Below are 23,869 nucleotides of genomic sequence, written 5' to 3'. Positions count from 1 at the left end.
CACTATTCAAATACTAATTTTTTCCTTTACCAAAGATTCCCCCTTCCTTTCTTTTTACTCCTTCCTTTCTTTCATCCTTCTTCTTTCCTTTCTTCCATCCTTCTTACCTTTCTCCCTTTTATGTTAATATATAAATAGATCAAAATTATAAAATATGAAAAATATATAAATTTTAAAAATAAAATCCACTTCTCTATCTATGTCTTTCTCATACATTAACACTGCCTAACATTAAAATGAATGAGCAATTAGTATAATTGATTTGGACAATTGTATTGAAGCCCACTTGCAAGATGTGTTTGCTGTTGACTCTGCCAGGGGAAATGGCCAAGTTCAGCTGATCTTTTGCTGCTGCTGCTAGTGCTTTATAGAAGACTCCTGAGAGTGATTGTTCAAATTTGGAAAATTAACCTATAGTCATGATTAATAATCTTAGCATGGAAAAGATAGCAAACAAATTACAAATAATTTATACTACATATTTTTTAATTAGGTTTGGGCCTTTATTTTTTTTCAAGGTCTGCTCCTGCATTTTTTTCATTTCTTTATTCATGTATTAACACATTCATTTTCCTTTATCTTATTTTATTTTCCCATTCTGCTCTCCCTTCTGTGAACAACTATTATAATTTATGAGATGCTTGGTGTTTATTCATAAAATATGTAATGATTTATTTTGTGTGCATGTTATTTAAATCAACATAAATAACATTGCCCTATAGGTCAGATCCTGTTTCTCACTTGTTTTTAACTTGGCAAAGACTTTAGGATGGATCCACCTTCTGGTGTTAACACCTGGTATGGTCTGTTTCTTCCAGCCTCTGCCAAGTATTTTCATCATGAGCGTTCACAGTACTCTCAATGCTCTCAATGCCTATTTCTCTTGATACCTCCACCTCCTCACAAATACGTACCCACAAAGAGAATTTTTAGGTGATAGAGTGTGCATATGCTTAATTTAACTACATTCTGCCAGTTTGCCCTCCAGAACAGTTGTACTCGTGTGCATTCTCATTAAAATAATTACGTTAATAAATTGTAAATAAGAGGTTGATTTATTTTATCTATTTATAGTCATAGTATTCTCACATTATATAGAGAGGATAAACCAGAACAACCATCTACCAAGAATATCTCCTTGATGAAGTCAAGGTCACCAATCCCACATCCCAATCAACACATAACATTTTATGGTTTTCAAATGTGTCCCAATATTATGACAGTTAGGTAATATATTATGGCTTCGATTTGCATTTTCTACCGACTAATGAATCTGGGGTTTTCTTCATATACTTGCAAAAGTTTTGGAACTTCCTCCTGTGTGAATGATCTTTATTTTACTAATTGCTTAGATATTTCCAATTGTTTTCTAGTAGACTATCATTTTTATTAATTTTTATAACATCATAAAATGTTAGACATAAACAAAGGTGATGAATTGTGTAGTGCCTACCACATATGAAGTGTTAGAAAAATACATGTGGAATGAATAAAATGAACAGATGTCGTGAGCTTTTGTGTGGCATATGTTTGGATGTAGAGTAACCTGTAAGATTTTTAACTAACTGAATAATTTTAGTCAGTAAGATGTTTTTAATGTGATGGTAAATATTAAATATAGATCAAGAAATAACATAATATGAAATTTTATAAAGATAGGAATAGCTTTTGCCCATTTAAGGAGCATACAATATTAAGTAATCCTAGAGGTCATGAAAACATATATTTGATAATGTTTTATGTTAATATTTTTAAAGTTCTTGAATTACCTAATTATTGTCTTTTTCAGTGTTTAGTAGCCTATTAAGCCAGAAATTTTGCAACAAATCCTGTCATCACTGCTACATATTCAGCAAAAATCCAGACTGTCTTAATTTCCTATTAAAAGCTATTAAAGGTCAGGCATGGTGGCTCACGCCTGTAATCCCAGCACTTTGGGAGGCTGAGGCCAGTGGATCACTTGAGGTCAGGAATTCAAGACCAGGCTGGCCAACATGGTGAAACCCTGTCTCTACTAAAAATGCAAAAACTAGCTGAATGTAGTGGTGGGTGCCTGTAATCCCAGCTACTCAGGAGCCTAAGGCAGAAGAATCACTTGAACCCAGTAGGCAGAGGTTGCAGTGAGCCAAGATCACGCCACTGCACTCTAGCCTGGGTGATAGAGCAAGACCCTGTCTCAAAAAATAAATAATAATAATAAAAAGCTATTAAAATAGGTACTTTCAAGGAATTTAATTGAAGTCTCATCTGTGTACTTTCATACCTGAAATTTGTAATAATTTAAATGTAAATAAAATATAAATGTTTACTCATAATACTAAATAATAAATATCATAATTCACATGGGTAATATTTTCCAGAAAATCTTTCTAAAACACAGTGTAAAAAGCTGTCTTGAGATTAAAAATGCTTACATTCAAACTATTAAATGACAAAATACATTACTGAACATCCACAGAGCATAATAATTTTCAACAAATTTTTGCATGATTTTTAAATAGTTTATATAATTTTACAATTAACAAATATTTTTCATATATATTCGAAATGCCATATATAATTTTCACAACTACTAGAACCTCTTTTGAAATAAATAAGGAGTGATTTGTTATACCTGTATATCATTTGTTATTTTAATATGGCTCATAGAATTTGTAAGAAGATAGACGATAGAAAATGAAAATATTATTAAATGACTGTGTTCAGTGGTCATCTTCCCTATGGTGTCTCACTGTAGGCAACAAGCCAGGATAAAAGAATTGTCCCAATCTTTTGAACTGCAGCAAACAACTAGGGTGGGAAACTGAGGCGGCGCAAAAAGAATTTCTGTTGGTGCATTGTGGTATGGAGCAGATCATGTAGTTTATGGTGTCAGGTATATATCCAGGCAAGACCCTAGTTATCTGTATAATTTTTTCAGAAATTTTATTAACCATACTAGTTTTTTAGAAGAATTTTTTTTTAATTTTATGGGGTAATTATGTTTTGTAAATTTGCCCTTTGATTTTGGGATGTGAAGAATGAACAGGTAAATTCAACAGAAAAAGCATGAAAATATGTGACTATTCCTTTTCATAGTATATGCTCCTGCAGAAATGTGACAATGCAATTTATGAAATATAATAACTTTAATTTGATTGAATTCAAAATCATCTGTTTATTAATGTACTCTTCCTCCTTATTTAAAAAAAGTGCTTTATTTTCCTCTTTCAGCGTGCTATATTTTTCTTTAGTGGTGTTGTCACTGTCTTTTACATAATTTTCTCATTTTATATGTACAACAGCCTGGGATTGTTGAAATAAACCTAAGGCCCATCTGAAGATAAAGTTTCCTTGGAGTAAGTTATAGAAAAGTCATTCTTGTTTGTGTTATTGTGAGCCTTTTTATGGAATTCTTTTACCATTTGACTATAGTGTAAAAGCTTTTCCTTTACTTCCTTGCAACTGGTAATATGCTTTCTAACGTACATCATAATCATTAAAACTTTTAAAGATACAATCATGCCATGTTTAGAATTTCCCATTGGAGCCAATGATGATCAATAGGTAATTTCACATAGGCATCTGTGAAGCTCATTAAAAACCTAATGGTTCTGGCCAGACACAGTGGCTCATGCCTGTAATCCCAGCACTTTGGGAGGCTGAGGCAGGTGGATCATTCGAGGTTAGGGGTTTGAGACCAGCCTGGCCAACATGGTGAAACCCTGTCTCTACTAAAAATACAAAAATTAGCCAGGCGTGGTGGTGCACACCTGTAATCCCAGCTACTTGGGAGGCTGAGGCAAGAGAATCGCTTGAGCCTGGAAGGTGGAGCTTGCAGTGAGCAGAGATTACACCACTGCACTCCAGAGTCTGGGCGACAGAGTGAGACCTGCCTAAAAAAAAAAAAAAAAAAAACTAATGGTTCAACAGCATAATTGTGGTATATAGACATTTTTCTCAAATAAAGCTGGTAGAGTTCACAAATATTTGAGCACTACCTTGGATGAGTTCATCTACTAAACCCAGTTCACATAGCTGCATGTCAGGACGATGTGAATCATGCCACACATGGACCCCTCAATGATTTTGACAGCTCATATAAAATAGACAAAAGAGCTAGACGTAAAATATTGAAATATTAATTATGTTACATTTTTATTTTTTCTATGAAAGTATCTTTCTAGTTAGAGAGGAAAAATGAAATGCCCTGACCAGGTCAGGCCAGGCCAGCTACATAATTTACAAAACTCAGTGCAAAATTATAATGTGGGTTCCTTGTTCAAATGTTACTAAGAATTTCAAGATGACAACAGCAGAGCATTAAACCAAGCATAGGCCTTTCTGAGCATAGGGCCTTGTACTAGTGCACAGGTCACAGACCCATGCAGCTGCCCTTCCTATAACATTCCTGCTATTCCTCAATTCAGGGATGTCTGGCATGCAGTGAAGAAAAAGACACGAAGTGGCATTCTGTTTCATCTGGACAAAATAGAAGCTACAACAGTTTCTGAAATGGAGAAATCCAAATGACTTTTTTCTACTGCTCCCATTTCATGATAAAGTACCAAATACATTCTTCTAGTAGCTTGTTCCCCCGCAGGAAAATTATATTGGGGTTTCTAATTGTTTGTTTGTTTGTTTCCTATACAAAATTGGTCTGAGCTATATACATTCAATAATGTTTCTTATGGCAGTGTGAACAGAATGCATGCGTTTGATAATATTAAACAGATTTTCAAAAGCAAAGTTTTGCATGTTGCATTAAATATATTTTATGTGTTCAGGTAAGTTAATGAGATCAAACTACATAATGGTTTTGGTATTAATGTTGCAGAGAACTTGGAACTGATGTTCTCTGAAATGGTGTGCTGAGTTGACTTCTAAATGCAAATAAATGTCTTCAATGCCCTATACACCCAGACTAGAGATAGCACACGTTTGATTTTATATTCAAATTTGTCTTTCTAGGGATGCAAGTATTGGAATGGAATGGAATTCCCTTGACTTCTAAAACATATGAAGAAGTTCAGAGTATCATTAGTCAGCAAAGTGGGGAAGCAGAAATATGTGTAAGACTGTGAGTTTTTCCCCATCTTTCTGTTTCCATTTTTTGGCTATCCATGACTCTTTTAATTTAAAATTGTTAAGGTGGAACCTTTGCCAGTTAGCAAGATTTTCTGGAATTATAAAATAAAGTGAATCAAAGCCTAAAGCATAGAAAGAATTAAGCTAACTTAGTTTCTGATTGTGTCAACAGCTTCTTCCCTTTCATGCTTTTATGGAAACATGCTTCATTTAAATGAAAGCCTGAACCCATTTAGATTTCATGGATATGTATTTAAAAATGAACTTACGTTTAATTCATAAAGATTTCACCTTAAATAATCATTTTTATCTGCTCTGACTTTTAACTGCATTGCAAATATGTATTGGGTTAGGAGGGTAGGCATGCTTTGGAGTTGCTTTATATCATTAACCACTTCTCATTTACCTATGAAAAAAATTAAGGGTAGTTGGAAAAAAGTGCTCTTTGTCTCAGATTTCCTCAATATCTTTCTTAATGTTTTATTTTAATTTTTAGGGACCTCAATATGCTATCAGATTCTGAAAATTCCCAGCATCTGGAACTTCATGAGCCACCAAAAGCTGGTAGGTAAAAGAAATCTAGTTTCAACTGTAAATAAAGAGGTAGAAATAGAAGTAGTTGCAGAGGCAGATGTAATTGTAGATGAAGATGTAGACATAAGCACAGATATAGACAAATATAAAGTCATGGATAGATTTTTTTATGTATTTATATAATTATAAACAAAATCTAGGGCATTGTAGCTCCCATGTTAGCATTCTGGGGAAATACATATTTGCATGTTAGTCCCCTTAAACAAGTTCACGTACAATCCTTGCTGCATGAGTTCACAGTATTAATTCTTTAAATATGAATTCATCCTGTGAAAGTAATGGGCTTGGAGCCATTTCTTTTTGGTTTTACATAATTTTTAGAGCATACTTGATTCTTTTTAGAATAACTGGGTTTTTGAAAAAATTATTCCTGAACCCTTTCATTGCCTGTTTATAGTAAACAAAAAGCAACATGTAATTTCATAAGTACATGATGAGATAGATTTAGCTCTTTCTTGAATAACAAATATAATCTACAAATTTGTTAAATCCATTGTAAGATTAAAAACATCACTTTTTCCTATGTTTAATAAATTTTTGTTGAGCACTTCCTACTCTGACAGCCACAATTCTAGTAGTCTGGGTTATTGTACTAAGCAGAATAGACCAAGCGCTATACGAATTTTAATACATTTGTAAATATACATAAACCCTTTAAAATTTTCCCCTTAGAAAATTTTCCCCTTAGAGAAAGAACTATGTAAAATTTAAGGAAGGGAAAACAGCTAATCATACAAATTAAGTTCCAATGGATAAAATAGGATATTGCATCATTCAAACAATTCTCTATGTAAAATATTAAAAACATTTTTCTGAAGATGCAACAGGAACTTCACTATTCCTCTGTAATTCAGCATTATGTCACTCTTCTCAGAGCCTTGTAGACTTCCTTAGAAATTGATACATAGAAGTGCAATAGAGTTCATTTCATTTTTAAAGTTTAGCTTATTTTATAGGTAATGTTTTACCTTTGTCACCTAGAACTCACATAGTTCCATGGTATTAAGTACCTATGAATTGGAGAAGCATGTAAATCTATTTCATTTTGTTGTAGTGGATAAGGCGAAATCCCCAGGGGTTGATCCTAAGCAGTTGGCAGCAGAACTCCAGAAGGTTTCACTACAGCAGTCACCGCTGGTTCTGTCATCAGTTGCCGAAAAAGGATCTCATGTTCATTCAGGTCCTACATCAGCAGGATCCAGTTCCGTTCCCAGCCCTGGGCAACCAGGGTCCCCCTCAGTGAGCAAAAAGAAGCACAGCAGCAGCAAGGTGAGGAGTGTTTGATGTGACCTCTGACCCACTTGTTTTCTAGCTCTTTATTCAGACTAGAGACAGAAAATAAAATATCATTTTCTAAAGTATTTTTCTTATGATTTCTCATTTCCAGATGATCTATCAAAACAAGAAACATTTTTTCTCTTCTGAGTACAAAACTGATCAAGATGTGTCAAGATGATGTATTTCTACATCTTTTAAATATTTCAGTAGTTATTATAAGGAACTTGAAACATGTCTCTGATACTTTATATTTTCTGGTTCTCTTTGTTGTTGCATGAATCTGAGATATGTATATAGAATATTAGCTTTGCATCTTTTTGGAACAAAAGGTACATATTACATTAGATTTTATAATTAAGTAAAAAGTAAAAAGGACACAGTGATAAAGAAAATTTAAGACAGTAACAAACAAGGAAAACCAGTAACATGTTATCACCACTTTGAACTTTATCCTCAATTCCATATTCAGAATTTTTTTATTGATGCAAATCTTCATTTGATACAAATGCTTCTAATGCTATTGTTTCAAAGTACCGGGGAATTTAAAAAAACATAAAATTATTTTTTAACCTTATAAAAAGCAGAGGAAATATAGACAATTTATAATTTCCCTCATAGATTTGATTCTTAAGAAAAACTATCCCTATAGTTGATAAATACATGGGAAAAAGGTGTCCTTTTGTTTAAACATGAATAAAGGTTTGTCTTTATGTGGTGAGATATATGGGAAGGACAGGCTATATATGCTTAGGTCAAGTGGCCAGACATAAAAAATAAAGTTTGTTTTTTAACTATAAAAATACAGCAGATGTCACCAAAAAAAGAATCCTTTTATTCAGAAGCAAACAACAAAAGTAGGTTGACCCTAATCATTGCATCATAAAATGATTTGTTTGAAACTAAATATAGAAAAGCTTCATAAACAAAGTAATTTCAAGGGCAGTTAGACTGAATTTTAAAATAAATTTTAACACAACTACATTTTATCACAAGCAATTATGTGCTAATTTTGAATAATGACCTTATAGAGGCTCTATTTTGATAATCATTTAAAAATAATTCATAAACTAGCCAACTAAAATACCAACATAATTAATACTAAATTCTGTTTTGTAGATGTTTCTGTTATAAAAATATAATTTGAACATATTTGAAGACAACTTCTTTTTAAATTAAGCAATTAACCATCTCATGCAATATTGCTTAGATTTTTTAATTTTAAATTATTTTTAATTAACAAAACTTGTATATGTTTATACTGTACAGCATGATGTTTTAAAATATGTATACATTGTGGCCGGGCATGGTGGCTCATGCCTGTAATCCCAGCATTTTGGGAGGCCAAGGCAGGCAGAGCACTTGAGACCAGGAGTTTGAGACCACCCTAACCAACACAGTGAAACCCCATCTCTACCAAAAAACACAAAAATTAGCCAGGTGTGGTGGCACATGCCTGTCGTCCCAGCTACTCGGGAGGCTGAGGTGGGAGAATCACTTGAACATGGGAGGCGGAGTTGCAGTGAGCAGAGATCACACCACTGCACTCTAGCCTTGGGGACAGAGTGAGACTCTGTCTCCAAAAAAGAAAACATGAATTCGTTGTGGAATGGCTACATTGAGCTAATTAACATGGATTACCTCACTTATTTTTTGTGGTCCAAACACTTGGAATCTACTCTTCATTCCTCTGAAGTATTTGGCTTAAAAAAATTTTTTTTAAATCTACTCTCTTCACAATTTTGAAGAATATAATACATTTACTATTAACTGTAGTCACCATGTTGTATAACAGAGCTTTTAACTTCCTCCTAAGAGAAGTTTGTACCCTTTGACCATCATTCCAATCCTTCCTTTTCTCTTAGCCCCGATAACTACCATTCTTCTCTATGCTTCTATAAGTTCAACTTTGTTAGATTCCACATATGAGTGAGATAATGTGGCATTTATCTCTCTGTGCATGAATTATTCCACTTAACATAATGTCCTTCAGGTTTATCCATCTTGTTACAAATGACAGGACTTTCTTGTTTTTTAAGGCTAAATAGTATTCTGTTGTGTATATGTAACACATTTTCATTACCTAATCATTAATTGATAGACACTTAGGTTGGTACCTATCTTGGCTATTGTGAATAATGCTGCAATGAACCTGAGAGTGTTGGCATCTCTGACATACTGATCTCGTTTCCTTTGGATATATGCTCAGCAGTGAGATTGCTGGATTATATGGTAGCTCTATTTTTAATTTTTTTGAGGATCCTCTATACTGTTTACCATTATGGATATATCAATTTACATTCCCACCAACAGTGTGCAAGGGTTCCCTTTCTCCACATTCTCACCATCACTCACTATCTTTTTTCTTTTGGATAACAGCCATTTTGACTGGGGTGAGTTGATATCTCATTGTGGTTTTAATTTGTATTTCTCTGATGATTAATGATGTTGATTTTTTATATACCTCTTAGTCCTTTGTATGTCTTCTTCTGAGAAATGTCTATTGCAAATCTCTGCCCATTTTTAATTCAGGTTATTTGTTTTCCTACTGTTGAGTTGTTTGACTTTCTTGTATATTTTGGATATTAACACCCTGTCAGATGTATGGTTTGCAAATATTTTCTCACATTCTATAGGTTGTCTCTTCACTCTATTGATTGAAACAATCAGCAGAAGCTGATTGGCTATGCAAAAGCTTTTTAGTTTGTTGTACTTCTATTTTTTATTTTTGCTTTTGTTGCCTGTGCTTTTGGAGTCATCTCCAAAAAATCTTTGCTCAGACCAATGTCATAGAGCTTTTCCCTTATATTTCTCTCTAATAATTTTAAATTTTCAGGTCTTATATTTAAATCTTTAATCTATTTTCAGATGATTCTTGTATATGGTGTGAGAGAAGGATCTAATTTTATTCCTCTGCATGTGGATGTCCAGTTTTCCTGGTACCATTTATTAGAGAGACCTTTGCCTATTATGTGTTCTTAACATCTTTGCTGAAAGTCAATTGACTGTAAATGAATGTATTTATTTGGGGGTTATCTACTGTGTTCCATTCCATATGTCTGTCTGCTTTTATGCCATACCATTCTGCTTTGATTACTGTAGCTTTGTAGTAGATTTTGAAATCAACTAGCATAATTCCTCTGGCTTTGTTCTTTTAGCTCAAAATTGTTTTGGCTATTAGGGTCTTTTGTGGCTGTAAATGAATTTTAGGATTGTTTTACAGTTCTATAAAAATTTCTTTGGAATTTCTTTGGAATTTTTATAGGGAAAGTGATTGAGTGGGTGATTCACTCTGGAAGGGAGCAGTGAGGTGCTGAGCATTCAGCAAAGAAGTAAAAGAAGGACTTTTCTACCTTCTGTGCTCCTTGGCAGTTCTTGTGTTAAACTAATCTTTTACTTGTTGAATGTATTTTAAACATTACTGTATAGATCTTTAAAACCTGTAAATACTTTAAGTGCTTTAAACCCAAAGTGTTCATTTTCTTAAGTAATTGAAAATACTGCTGGTATAAAATTACAGCTTTAAAGCAGGCTTACCAAAATGAAAAATAGATTTATGCATCTGTAAAATTAAATGTGTGTTGAGAACCGTAAGTAGACACCATTATTCTGAAGCAGCCAAATGGATAAAATATATTTTCCAAGCAGTTGCTCTGACCAAATAGAAATTAATTTCAGAAGGAAGCAGAAATGATAAATTATGTGAAAAATGTATCTATTAATGTAATATATGTTCTTTAATATTACAGCCTACCGATGCAACAAAGGTTGTCTCTCATCCAATTACGGGAGAAATTCAGGTATGAAGTTTTTTAAAAAGTCACCATTATATAACCTTTTTTGGTTGTTTTGCCACTGGTTTGTTGAAATTGTAAACACACTTAGGATTTTTCTTATTCTGTAATATATACAGAACTGAAAAGGAAAAATGCAATTTTATAGAATAGTATATTAATACAAATATATGTTTTATGAAGTCCAGTCGTAGCTATGTATTTCTATACTTTGAAATCTGCCTGATATCTTAGCAGTGTCAACATGTTTTGTGCCTCAGTTAGTTTATATTTGTCGAATGTATTTTAAACATGACAGATTGTCCTGGAAATTTCCTCTTTAAGAGTTTCATGAGTCTACTGGGTTTTTTTCTTCTTTTAATCAAAAATTGCTTTAAAAATTGCTGAATAGTTCTTGTAGAGAAGTATTTTTCATAGCATGAGTCATAACTGCTTTGTAACTTATAAAATTAATATAATTAATTTTCATCAGGAAAATAAAATAAAAATAAAGAAAAATATATAAAAATAAAAAGATAATCACCTTTTTAATTCTCTCTGTGTGTTTCGATATTCATATATTCCTGATTGTGGGTCATAGTAAAAATAAAACTTTAAAACCTGCACCTTAGGTGATACCAAAAAGTAATTTAGAGTAAATAAGAAATAGCATATAGAAAGAATTAACACTATAAAATAGTAACTAATTGAAAATAGTAGGTTCCAGATGAAAGAGAGTCTTAGCTGCATCTCTAATACATTCTAGAGGAAATTTTCACAAAAGACTTCACTAAGGTAACAGAAACTTGAATTAATTTGAAGATAAGCATAAAGAAAGGGAGATTATGTTCCTAGGAGAAGAAACAGTACAATTAAAGGTATTGTTGTCCGAGAGTTATGGTTGAAGAATCAGCTTTGAGAAATAGGTTAAGACTAAATTAAAAAGAACCTTGAACACAATCCTAGGAATGTTAGCCACTATGTAATATACCACGATCTCTATTTTGGAATAAGAGAGAGACTATTTGAAAAGAATGTGTAATAAAAATTCATATGGCAGTTACCTACAAGAAATATTATAAAGGGGAGGACATCGAGGCAAAGAAATCAATTAAGTGAACCCACTACAAAGCAAAAGTGGAGTGTGAGCGTGGAAATGGAGAAAATGTGCAGAAGGTTGACACATTAGTAAGAACAAACTAACAGTACTACCCTGATGACCTCTGTACTCTAGATCTGGCTGTTTCTCTGCTATTTCCAACTTCCAGAAAGCCTGTTTTTCACTGACTTGATCTTTCTTCATTTCACAAGCAGCAAAGAAAATGCTAGAATTTCTGATTCTTAATAGCCTTCTTTCTCTTTCCTACTTTTTTTAAACTTCTGTCCTTGGACTAGTATTTCTTTTGGACTGTGTTTTTTGTTTTTATTATTGTTATTTGTTCTAATTTTATTTTGCTTTCCCTTAAGGAGTAAGATGTAATTCTGTAGTTGAAATTTACCCTACTATTATTCCTTCTTAATTTGGGGGATATTTTCTTAAGGCAGTGATTTCAATTTATTATTATTATTATTATTATTATTATTATATTTTAGCAAAGACTCATTTCAAATGAAACCTTGTATAGACAACCAAACCACGAATCTATCAGCACTGGAATCACTGTGATTGAAGATTGCTGGGGCATCCCATTCTCTCTCAAAGCTGACCCTGAGCAACTCTAGATGTTCCTTAAGGCCATACAGAGCAAATTTTGAAAAGCACTCTCTTCGGGTGGCCTGCAAGTTTTCATTTCAATAAGAAATGGTTTGGGTGCTTCATCACTTCAAAGTGGATTCTAAGGCTGGCAGAGAAAGGAGAGAATGGGGAAGTGTTTCTCCTTAACTAAAGATCAGGAAGCTGTTTGAAATTTCAGTGGTATTAATTACAGGTTATTTTATATTCTGTATTTCAGTACCAGATTATAGCATACAGTTGCTGCATGATGGCATACAGTTCTAAACTTCCCCTTTCTCCTCTTCTTTAATGGTACTTTGCTTTCTTTTTCACTGTGCTTTTATTATGGTCAGGGACTCTAGTCTTTTCTGGATGGAGATAAGCAATTGAATATGTATTTTCTGACAGGAAACATAATAAGATCAAAATTATGCTAAAATGAGGATTTATTTTCATTATGAAGTTTTACAGGAAAGTATGACTCATCTGAGTTATCCTATTTTAAATATAAATGCAGCAGATCTGTTTTATATGGATTATTTTAAAAGTTAGTATTTTTCTGTATGGACTTGCCCTTTCAAATATGGATCCCTTCCCCTCTATTATTTAATAAACAAAAGTAACAAACAGAATTAAGGTTTATTCTAAATAATGCCAAAAGAGTCTTTCAATTGTAAAAGAAAAAAATGCTTAACTCAATTATATTGAATTATGCAGTTTTCTCAAATATTTGTTTGAATTATGTCTTTCAGTATTCAGCCACAATTGTGCAGCAGCCAATAAGCATCTATAAAGCAATGCCTCTTCTTTTTTCAGCTTCTAAAATTAAAAGAAAAAAAGATTATTCGAGTATCTCACTCTATTAGGAAAGCTGGTACTGAAAGGTATCTATAGGTTTAATATCAGATAATGTAATATAAAAAAGAGGTAATAATCTGTGCATTCTTAAATATTTTTACATTTCAGTGCCGACAGCTTTATCTTTAAATAATAGTTCCACCCCGCTGCTAATTATTTGGCAAAATGCAAATAATACTTTATAATAATTTACCAATTAGTTAATTTCTTTTCAAAATTCTAGGAATTCTTGTTAATAAACATTAACAACATTTACTATTTTCCTAAGAGTAGCAATTTAATTAAAAATTATAACCAGCCTTCTACCATATGGTTTTCCTTCTAAATAAACTTTAAACAGGCCAGGTCTTTTCACCGTGGAAAGAATGAGCAGCATGTTTGCTGGGAATTAAAATATGCCTGGGAGCTCTCAATTAAATTAGACATTAACTGGTCTGTTTGGTTTCAAATAAAATGAAAATGAAAGTTGATGCTTCTTATAAGAATTTTCTTAAAAAAACAGCAAATATTGAATGATAATGTATAACATGCTTTTAAAAACTTATGGAATATTTTTCTGTCTCCTAAAGCTTCAAATTAACTATGATCTTGGAAATCTCATAATACATATTCTCCAAGCAAGAAATCTTGTTCCTCGAGACAACAATGGTTATTCTGACCCTTTTGTGAAAGTGTACCTTCTTCCAGGGAGAGGGTAAGTAAAATGAAGTATTTCATCTCATGTTTTAAAACAATAGTACAGTGTTTTCTACTCTTTAATTTCAACACCTCATTTTAATTGACTTTATTATCTTTTCCTTACTTTCCTCCACACGTCATATTTATTTATTTCCAATTAGTAGATAAGGTGGAATTAAAAACTTGTAATTAAGCCTTACAGGGTTCTAGAAGGACAGTGATCATAATGAAACCAGCCTCCAAGAGAGCAAATCAGCCTTTCAATTCTGGAAACCACTCCTGTGATGAACTATCAGATTTACTATGAAATCATTCAAGGAATTATTTGTGTCAAAGTTAATTGGCTTACCTTTCCAAATTTATCTGAGAAATCGATATTCAAGGACTTACAAGTTACTGTTTATTTTTATAGGACATGTGTATTTTCCAATATGTTAGTATTGATTAAGTGGCTTCCTGATGTATCCTTACTTATATGCATATTTCCAAATCACTGATTTAAAAATTATAAAATAACACAAAGTGATATTTGAAGTATTGACTTTGGTAAATAAATAAAAAATATCTCTTTGAATCTCTTGTGTGATTTATAAATTGTTGATATAAGCAAGTGTTCTTTGAAGATATTTAACTTTCACATAATGCAAATTGCTGTGTTCTGGTATATAAGTCAGTATTCAAGGATGGTTTCAAAGCACTGATTTGAACCCTACAAATTATTATCCTTCACTTGAACAATTCATATCAGCCAAATTAGCAAAATGGAAACATAAGATCAACAAATGGAGGTAAAATAAAAAGAACTTTGAGTTGGTAATTTAAAGAAACTGGTTTTATTTTTTATTCATTTTCCTTTTAATTTGTGGAGTGAGATTTGAATTTTCCTTTTAATTTGGAAATTTTCCATTGTGGTACACAAGTAGAAGGAATAATTTGACCCACCATGTACCCATCACTCAGCCTCAACAGTTATCACTTAGTGACCAATCATGTTTCATTTTTCCTCATACACTCCCTTAATCCAGATTATTTTGAAGTAAATCCCAGCTATTATAATTATTTCTGCAAATATTTTAGTATATATTTCTGAAAAATAAAACTCATTTAAAAATAGCCTTAATACCTTGTATAAGAACAATTTTAAATTTTTCAAATAATTCTTTGGTTGTCTCATAATATTTTCCTAGTTGGTTTGATGATCTAATTGATACTTACAGAATATACTACCCATCAATAGCAAATTACATATTCCCTTCAAGTACACATGGAGTGTTCACCAAAATAGACTATTTTCTAGGACATAAAATAATCTGTGGCAAATTTAAAAGCATTATAATTATGTGAAGTGTATTCTTTTACCATAGTTGGTTTGTTTAAACAGGATTCAAATTAGAGCTATACACTGCACTTGAATCTGCTGCTTAGTATTTATATCACCAAAGGCAGATCACCAATTTCTTTGAGATTCAGTATTCTTGTCAACCCTGAGAGCCAAGGTAGGCAGAATCATCATTTTTAACTTGTCAGGAGAACCAAATTAGATAATACTCAGAAAAGAGTTTTTAAATTGCCAGGTGCTATATCAAAGTTAGTTCACAGCTTTTAATTGCATCCTTCTCAATAATTTTATTTTAAAAACTTGGAATTGTTTGTATGGTTGCTCTAGTTTTACTTCATTGAACATTTTGAAAAACCAGTAATTTTATGTAGAGATTACCAATAGTCACATAGTACAGGAAAAGGTAGTTTTTGTTTTATGTTAATTCATTTATATCTATATATAGTAGTTGTAACTATAATTTGGCAATATCTTTTAGAGTCTAACAACAACAACAAACTGATAACTTTATTCTGCCTTTGATTCGAGTCATTAGACCTTCAGTGTTATTTATGACAATATTATGATACAAGGGGAAATCACTGCCAAGGATTTGTCTGTAATTAGCATTTGCAAATGAAAGAATGAAAATAAAGCATTGTTGTTTATATTCTATATTCTCTAATGATATCCTGGAATATCATCTTTTACACAATATGGGAGTATCTATCTTTTATTTATTACAGGATACGTGTCAATTAGAATGTTACAAACTTAAAGAACCAGGAAGGACAGGCAGGTAACATGAATCTGTCAGTCCATTCTGGGGTAAGCAACAAGGAATGGTGGGAACCATGGTGAAATGGAGAATGCCCATGGTTCCCACCATGGGCATTCTCCAATGCCCCACCTAAAGCTATCCTCATGCGATTTGTCAAATAAAACATCCCTCCTTGGTGAGGTTTGGCTCAAAGGCAGCTAATAAGCTACTCCTATTCAATTCCTGGGTCTTTCTTTCAATTACACTCCTAATTATTAGACAAGCAAAGGCCTTGGGATGTATTACACTTGCAAGGTATTATTTTCACTGTAGTTCTAGCATTTTCTGCCTCATGTCATTTATATGTTATGGGATAGCTCCTCTAGTTATTATTTTCATATTTTCTTTCTTATTTCTCTTCCTAACTATTTTCTTCCTGTCTTTTCTACTTTCCTGTTTTACCCCTTCACTCTCGCTCTTGGAATCAATGCAGTCAAGTCATGGTTGTCCAGAATGCAAGGTAGAGTTGTTTCTCTTTCAGTGTCAAGCTATGCTGTTATGTCTTGAATTATACTTTTTGCATTTTTATGTACATTCACTGGCACTTCAACATGGACTGTAACTTATATTTTTCTACATGTTTGTATCTATTGAATCAGCACTACAACAAATTGTTCTGAGCATATTTCTAAATAGCTTTAGCAGATGTGTGCAATAGAACACAGAAAAGTAGAAAATATTAAAAACATAGAAACAATGAATAAAATATTATTACCATGAAATTAGACATAACTAAAGTCTCATTTATAATCTATTCACTAAAACTCATTTAGCTTCTCACATAATAATCATGATTTAAGTTCTCGAGTCTTCTATTAAAATAAAAGTATCTATAGTCATTTTTCAAAAGTAGTTAATGGGTCTTCTGGATGTCCAGTGCAGGTGTTTATCCCATTGGGTGCCGTGGCTCACGCCTGTAATCCCAGGACTTTGGGAGGCCGAGGTGGGCGGATCACGAGGTCAGGAGATCGAGACCATCCTGGCTAACACAGTGAAACCCCGTCTCTAGTAAAAATACAAAAAATTAGCCAGGCATGGTGGCAGGCACATATAGTCCCAGCTACTCAGGAGGCTGAGGCAGGAAAATAGCATGAACCTGGGATGTGGAGCTTGCAGTCAGCCGAGATCACACCACTGCACTCCAGCCTCAAAAAAAAAAAAAAAAAAAGATAGTAGGTGTTTGAACTTGGTCCCTCACATGAACCTAATGTTGAAACATTTTCATTCGTTTATAACTTCTGCCCCACAAAATTTCTGCTATGCAATGTAGGATGCCATAATTGGCTTGCTGTAGTATATTAGCAATAAGATAATCTTCCTTTGTTCGCAATAGTAGGAGTGTTTTCTAATACAGCTCATAACAAGTTGCATCATTACACTGTCAGCTAAGGCAATTCTTAGTACATAGCCAAAAGCATTATTTTGCACATCTCTCGTTGCATTATAAATTAAATGTGTCATTTAGTTGGGAAGGCAAATCATGTATGGTCTGTAGCAACAGGGTGATGAGGATTTTAATCCCACCCAGATTATTAATGGTATAGCATTCATTTTTGTCTATGACTTAAAATTTCACATATTTACTACTAATGAGCTGTTTCCCAAATGAGGCTGTTTCTGATTTTTAAAAGCATAAATATGTAAATATTTCAAATAATAGGATTAGTTACCACAGCCTTGCTATTGCCCAGAAACTTTTTGTTTCTTTACAGCCACATAATTATGGCAAACAATGTAATTGACACTGTGATAGATTCCTTGTTATGGCTGGTTCTCTCATCACAGAACACAATCCAGGTCTCTCAGGCTGATATGCAAAATTAGTTTTGTTTCAAAGAAATAGTGTTATTTTTAGAACAGATATTATTAATCACATTATTCAGAATCTCCCTATCTTTTATATATAGAAACTTGGGGAAAATTATCAAAATGATAGAGATTGTATTTAACTTAGAAAAGAGAGAATATTTTATAAATTATAAATAATAGCATGTCTTAGATAACTATTTAAAAGATCTAGAAGTTACTTTCTTATGTCTTTCATCTAGAAATCACTTTCACCATGTCTTTGAGAATTGTCAGTGTAAGAGGGAATTATGTTGACAAGGTACTGACATTGTAAGTTAGACTATGGAAGCCAATTTGTGAGGTCCTTAAGAACTTGCATTTGAATTTTAGCCCTATCACTTAGAAGCTGTAAGATTTCTGTAAAACTATTTTCTCTTCTGCAAAATAGGAATAATAACAGCTCCCTTCCCAGGCTTTCTGTGAAATACATGAAATAAATACATCAAAAGTGATAAGCATAATGTCTGGAACATAATAAGCTTTCAATCAATGGTAGTTGTTATTGTTATTGCTAGCAATGTGTATCATACATTTTATGTAACCAATGGTTGGTTATCTCTGCAACAAAAAGGTGCAGAATGCTTGAGCTACTGAATTATACTAAATTATTTAAAAATACTATATAGAAAATTAAACAACTTTTCTTTAATAATAAAATGTAATACGTCTTTCATTCCTAAATTAAAAAAAAAAAAGTCCTATTAACTAGCTAAAAAGTACACTGATTTGGTTTCCTTGTCTCCTTTATTTTTTTCTTCCCATCCTCTGATCAATATACTCAAACTCTGAAGGGCAAAATGTCAGGCAAGATAAGGTGAGAGAATGATAAGGAAAAGGTCTGGGCCGTGCATGAACTCAATACTTGCTGTTGGATAATTAAGAAATGGAAATGAGCATATATGAAGGGCCTCGTTCTGGTTTTCTCTCATCACACTGTTGAGCAAAGTGAAAATATTTTCTCATTACTGAGATTTTGTTATGAATATAATTATTTTTAGCTATCATTATACCTGGAAGCCCAATTCCTGGCTGGACCCTTCTCTAAACAGTATTGGTAGCCTATCAAACTATTTCCTCTGGGACCTATGGAAGGCAGGTACAGGTATTGTGTGTATTTACAAGATGCTGTCCAAAATTTATTTTACTTCAGTAGGTTTTAAAGGAAAAAAAATACAAGCATGTTCTAAGGATCACTGAACATTTACTTAGCACAGACTATGTGTCAGATACTGTGCCAGGTGCAGGGGTTACAATTGACAATGCAGCCATAGTCTCTGCCATCGGAGAGCAAAGAGGAAAATAAAATGATAGACAATAAGCACACCATTGCACTATTAAACAGAGCTTACAAAATGGGATGCAGCTTGTACTTTTCTAAATTAAGAGAAATAACCTCAGAGGAGTAATTTTGAAAAACATGTGTGTGTGTGTGTGTGTCTGTGTGTGTGTATATAGTAAGTTTAGTAAAGGAAAACCAGATAAAACATTAAAAATGAATACTTTCAATGTTTTAGAAAATTTTATAAAAATAGATACACCAAAGAAGCCTTCAAATTTCATTATTTTTTCTCAGTTTTTCTTTTGAAATTAAAAAATATGTACACGGAAACTGTTTTCCTGCTGGTCTTGAGTAGAATAATTGAATTTCAAAAATTTTTTCAGACAGCCTTTAAAGTATATATACCTATGCATGACAAAACGACCAATAAAAACAAATAAAAAAATAAACCACCAGCACTTTGGGAGCCCAAGGAGGGCGGATCATGGGGTCAGGAGATTAAGACCATCCTGGCTAACACGGTGAAACCCCGTCTCTACTAAAAATACAAAAAAAATTAGCCGGGCATGGTGGTGGGTGCCTGTAGTCCCAGCTACTCAGGAGGCTGAGACAAGAGAATGGCGTGAACCCAGGAGGCGGAGCTTACGGTGAGTCAAGATTGCACTGCACTCCAGCCTGAGCAACAGAGCAAGACTCCATCTCAAAAAATAAATAAACAAACCAACAAACAAGGCAAAACTTCAAGAGGGTGAAGTTTTAGATATTTTTTGATAAGCACCATGTCCCATCTTTGTGTATTGACGTTTTTATTTTCCCTTATTAATAAACTTCTTTAATTATTAGATATAATTGTCCTAATTGTCCTAATGTTAAATCATTAATGTAATCTTCCCACAAGAGAATATAGTGTGTTTACTAGACAAGAAAGGAAAGGGAGGATGAAATCCACTTATTTCTCAGCCTGACTTTATGCTCACATTTAAGAATTCCCCCTGTTTACCTGCCTACCTTCAACTTGTAAGTCCACAGATTTAGATATGACTGTTTTGTGTACAGTTTTAAATTGTGTTAGGTGGCAACACAGTTCATTGAAATTGTGTATGATACGATCAGAGCATGGTAGCTCTAAAACAAGTGTTATTGAAGAATGGCTTTGTGTAACCAGCTCTGCATGTCAGGAAATGCAAGGGCAAAAAATACTGCAAAGGCTTCATTGGTGTTTAGGAGCAAGCTGTTTTTACTTTCATTAATTCTAAAGGCAATGGATGTTTTAGGTCTGGAGAGAATTGGAGAATCAAACTCATTACTATGATTAAGATACTCTGTTAAAATGAACATTATAACTTTTGACCCATCAGTTTAGGTTATTTCTAAATGTATCTGGTCAAACATCAGTATTTGTAATAAGTAGGCCTAATTGTTTCACAACACTCACTTAGGATGTACCATTCAGAACTTCCCTAGGCAACTCTAAAGAAGGCCTAACTTGTTCATGATGTTTATAATGTGTGTCTACACACATTATACATAATTTATATTATATGTATAAAAATTATATATTTAAATTGAGATGGAGAATTTTGGATTATAAAGAAGACAAACTAGATACTTCAGGTAGTGAAGCCTGCAATTAAGAAAATAGACGGATGTCACATTTTATGATGGGCCTAATCAATTGAGTTCATATAACATTTATTTAAAAGCAAGAGATCAAATTACCTATGTTTGGATCCTGGTCCTACAAGTTAATAACTATGCAACTTTGACAATATGCTTAATTTTTCTGAGCTTCAAGTTTTCTCACCTATAAAATGGAATAAGAAGTAACACCTGTATAATGGAGTTAATATGAGTATTACATGAGTTAACACACGAAAAGCACTTAGAACTTTACCAGAGGAAAAAGTAGGCATTTAATAAATGTTAGTTATGATTTTATATGCTTACTTTTGAAAATGCTTTTCATGCATGAATTAAATATATACTCATATGTCAATACAATTAAGGGTTTTTTAGAGATGTACAATTCCTGATACAGAGTTGGCATTCAATAAATTTTGCTAGGTGTATAAGTGAAAAAAAGACTAAATGTGGATTTGAAAAATTTGAATAACAATTATTCACATGTATGGATTAAGAAAAGGTAGTGACTGATAAATCCCTTCAAAGATATTTTACTACTACTGCAGACTATTTTAGTATATATTGGCAGACCCAGAATTTTAGTGATAGTACGTGGGTTTGCATTTGATATTAATTCCCATCTTGTTAAACAAATTGTATATTTTTAGAACTTAAAAAACATAATTTTATTACTGTTCAGTATATTATAAATCTTAGTTTGGTTTCCATAACCTCACCACCTTGATAAGTAAGTCCAAAACAGAGGCTTTAAAACTCATACTACCATGTGTTTGTTTCCTATGTATATTCACCTATGAGAATAGCCATGATTCTAAAGTAGCAATCCAAGTTTACTATTAACTTAAAAGTAGTCACTAATTCTTTCTATGTCACTATCAAATTAAAGTTATTAACTATGTATTAATTTCTATGTGTTATTTCTATGTAGACACTTTTTTGTAGATACTAATTCTATCACCATCAAATTAAGTCATTAGTTCTATGTCACCATCAAAAAAAGAATCCAAAACTGAATTTAAAGCAACATATCTTACTAAAAATTTTTGAATTTTTCATTATAAAATATTTCAAGTTTACTAAAAATTATAGAAAATACCCTAACAAATACCTGTGTGCTTGCTATACAATTTTGTCAGATCTTAAGATTTTGCTGTATTTGTTTTAGATGTTTTAAAAGATAATACCCTGAAGCCCTCTGAAATCACTTCCCTATCCATTAAAAAAACTCACTAAATTGAATTTAATATTCATAATTTAAAAGTTTTCTTATGATATTAATATATGTATGTCATATATACATGTATATATAATGTGTAATCTTATTTCACATTTTATCTTTATACCATTATACCATACTATATTAAGTTTTTGATCAAAACTTTTTTCAAGATGTACCTATCTTGATATATGGAGGCTTTTAAAATGTAATTGATTTTCAGTGCCACTTACTATTTCATTGAAATGAATATATCACAATGTATTTATTCGTTCTTCTATTGGCTAATTATTGAAATAATGTTGCAATTAATGTTCTTGAACACATTTCTTGTTCACAGGAGAATTTCTCTATGGTAGAAGTGGAATTAGTGGAAATTGAATATTTGGATGTTTGGGTATATAAACTTAAACTTCACTAGATATTGACAAATTTATCTAAAAAGTATCTATGGAAACCTCCTATCCACAGTCTATGAGAGCTCCTCTTTTTTTAAATCATTGTCTGTATATTTCCCTGAAATTCTTTGTAATTTATCTTGAGTGACAACTGTCAAATTCTGCCCTTAATTGTGTACATTCAGATAGGTTGAAGTGGGAGGAATGCTGCTTTATTTCTTCAGTTGGATTCAGCTCACAATGGCTGACTTGTGAACTGTTTTGAAACACCAACTCGGTACTTCTTAATCTTCGCTACATATTAGATTCACCTGGGAGCCTTCAAAAATCCTAATATTCAAGCTTCATCCCAGACTAATTAAATCAGACTTTCCTTCAGGGAGTAAGCAGGGGTAAGAGGGAAGAGGGTGGAGGGTTGACTGACCCACCTCCCACCACCAGAACTCAGGTGATCCCATTATGCAGTCAATGTTGAGAATTATTTCCCTTGTATCTGACTGGTAAGAAAATAAAATCAGAGATACAGGGAAAGTATTTTCCTGCAGGCCCATCTTTAAAAGTGAGTGGTGAGCTGGAGTTTGATCCTCAATAGCTTTCTCTAGAATGTATAGGTAAATTAGTGGCTGGGGAAAATTTCTAGGCATCCAGGATATGGCAATACTTGAGACCAGGAATGTAGCAAGCGTTAGTCTGGCTATAGTTTGGAATAGAACTAGACTACAAGAGTCAGGGTCCAGCCCCCTTTTAGGGAAAGGCAATTTGTGAAGTCCAGACACATGTCAAGACCCCCAGACAGACAGGTTGGTTTACAGGACTCTAGTGCCCACCAGAGATGAAGTATTATTTAGAACGTGAGACATAAGCTTAGGCAGAAAATTCAGAAAAAAGCAGTGAGAGTTAGAGAAAGGCCTTGTCTGTGTGGGCACCATTTGTTAATAGCAAGTAACAGTAATCTAATTTCAACCCCATCAGCAGGTTGGTGCCAGCTATAGATGTTCTGCCAGACTTAATTAGGATAGGCTTTGAAAATAAATTGTTTTTAAATGTGTAGCATATAAGCTTCTAATTGGTGCTCAGAGGAAATGAAAAGTCAAGGATTAATGCAAATGTCCCAAGTTCTAATAATTGAGGAAAGATTTTTATTTGGTTCATCAATTATAAAATAACATATTGACATAAATCAAAAATTTATATTTAATTAAAATTGCTTTATAACTGCATTAAATATACTTTACCAAGAGTGTTGGAATATACTTTAGATGTCAGTAACAAGTGTTTATGGAATGTGAGCCACAGCAACAGCCATTCTTCATCTTTTTCTCAGTACACTCATTACAATGTTTTAGTTTTGCTTTTCCGTATGTACAAAACTATAGTAAAGTTAAAC

The 23,869-nt window shown here is 32.8% G+C and overlaps 1 protein-coding gene across 8 annotated transcripts in view; it reads left to right on the top strand.

Annotated features, from left to right (window-relative positions):
- PCLO (piccolo presynaptic cytomatrix protein) overlaps window positions 1-23,869 on the top strand; it is a 402,165-nt gene that overhangs the window by 309,875 nt on the left and 68,421 nt on the right. For 5 of the 8 annotated variants that reach the window (XM_030822013.1, XM_030822012.1, XM_030822011.1 and 2 more), the window contains exons 11-16: window positions 4,951-5,059; window positions 5,564-5,631; window positions 6,716-6,930; window positions 10,686-10,736; window positions 13,851-13,975; window positions 16,531-16,557. In XM_030822013.1, the coding sequence (XP_030677873.1) occupies window positions 4,951-5,059; window positions 5,564-5,631; window positions 6,716-6,930; window positions 10,686-10,736; window positions 13,851-13,975; window positions 16,531-16,557 (595 nt within the window). Of the gene's footprint in view, window positions 1-4,950; window positions 5,060-5,563; window positions 5,632-6,715; window positions 6,931-7,048; window positions 7,269-10,685; window positions 10,737-13,850; window positions 13,976-16,530; window positions 16,558-23,869 lie in introns of those variants that run through there. The other 3 variants (XR_004032228.1, XM_030822014.1, XM_030822015.1) reach the window with 3 other exon arrangements.

This window comes from Nomascus leucogenys, chromosome 11 (assembly GCF_006542625.1).
Source record: "Nomascus leucogenys isolate Asia chromosome 11, Asia_NLE_v1, whole genome shotgun sequence".
NCBI classification, from domain to species: Eukaryota; Metazoa; Chordata; class Mammalia; order Primates; family Hylobatidae; genus Nomascus; species Nomascus leucogenys.
This window is presented reverse-complemented; position numbering and strand designations above follow the sequence as displayed.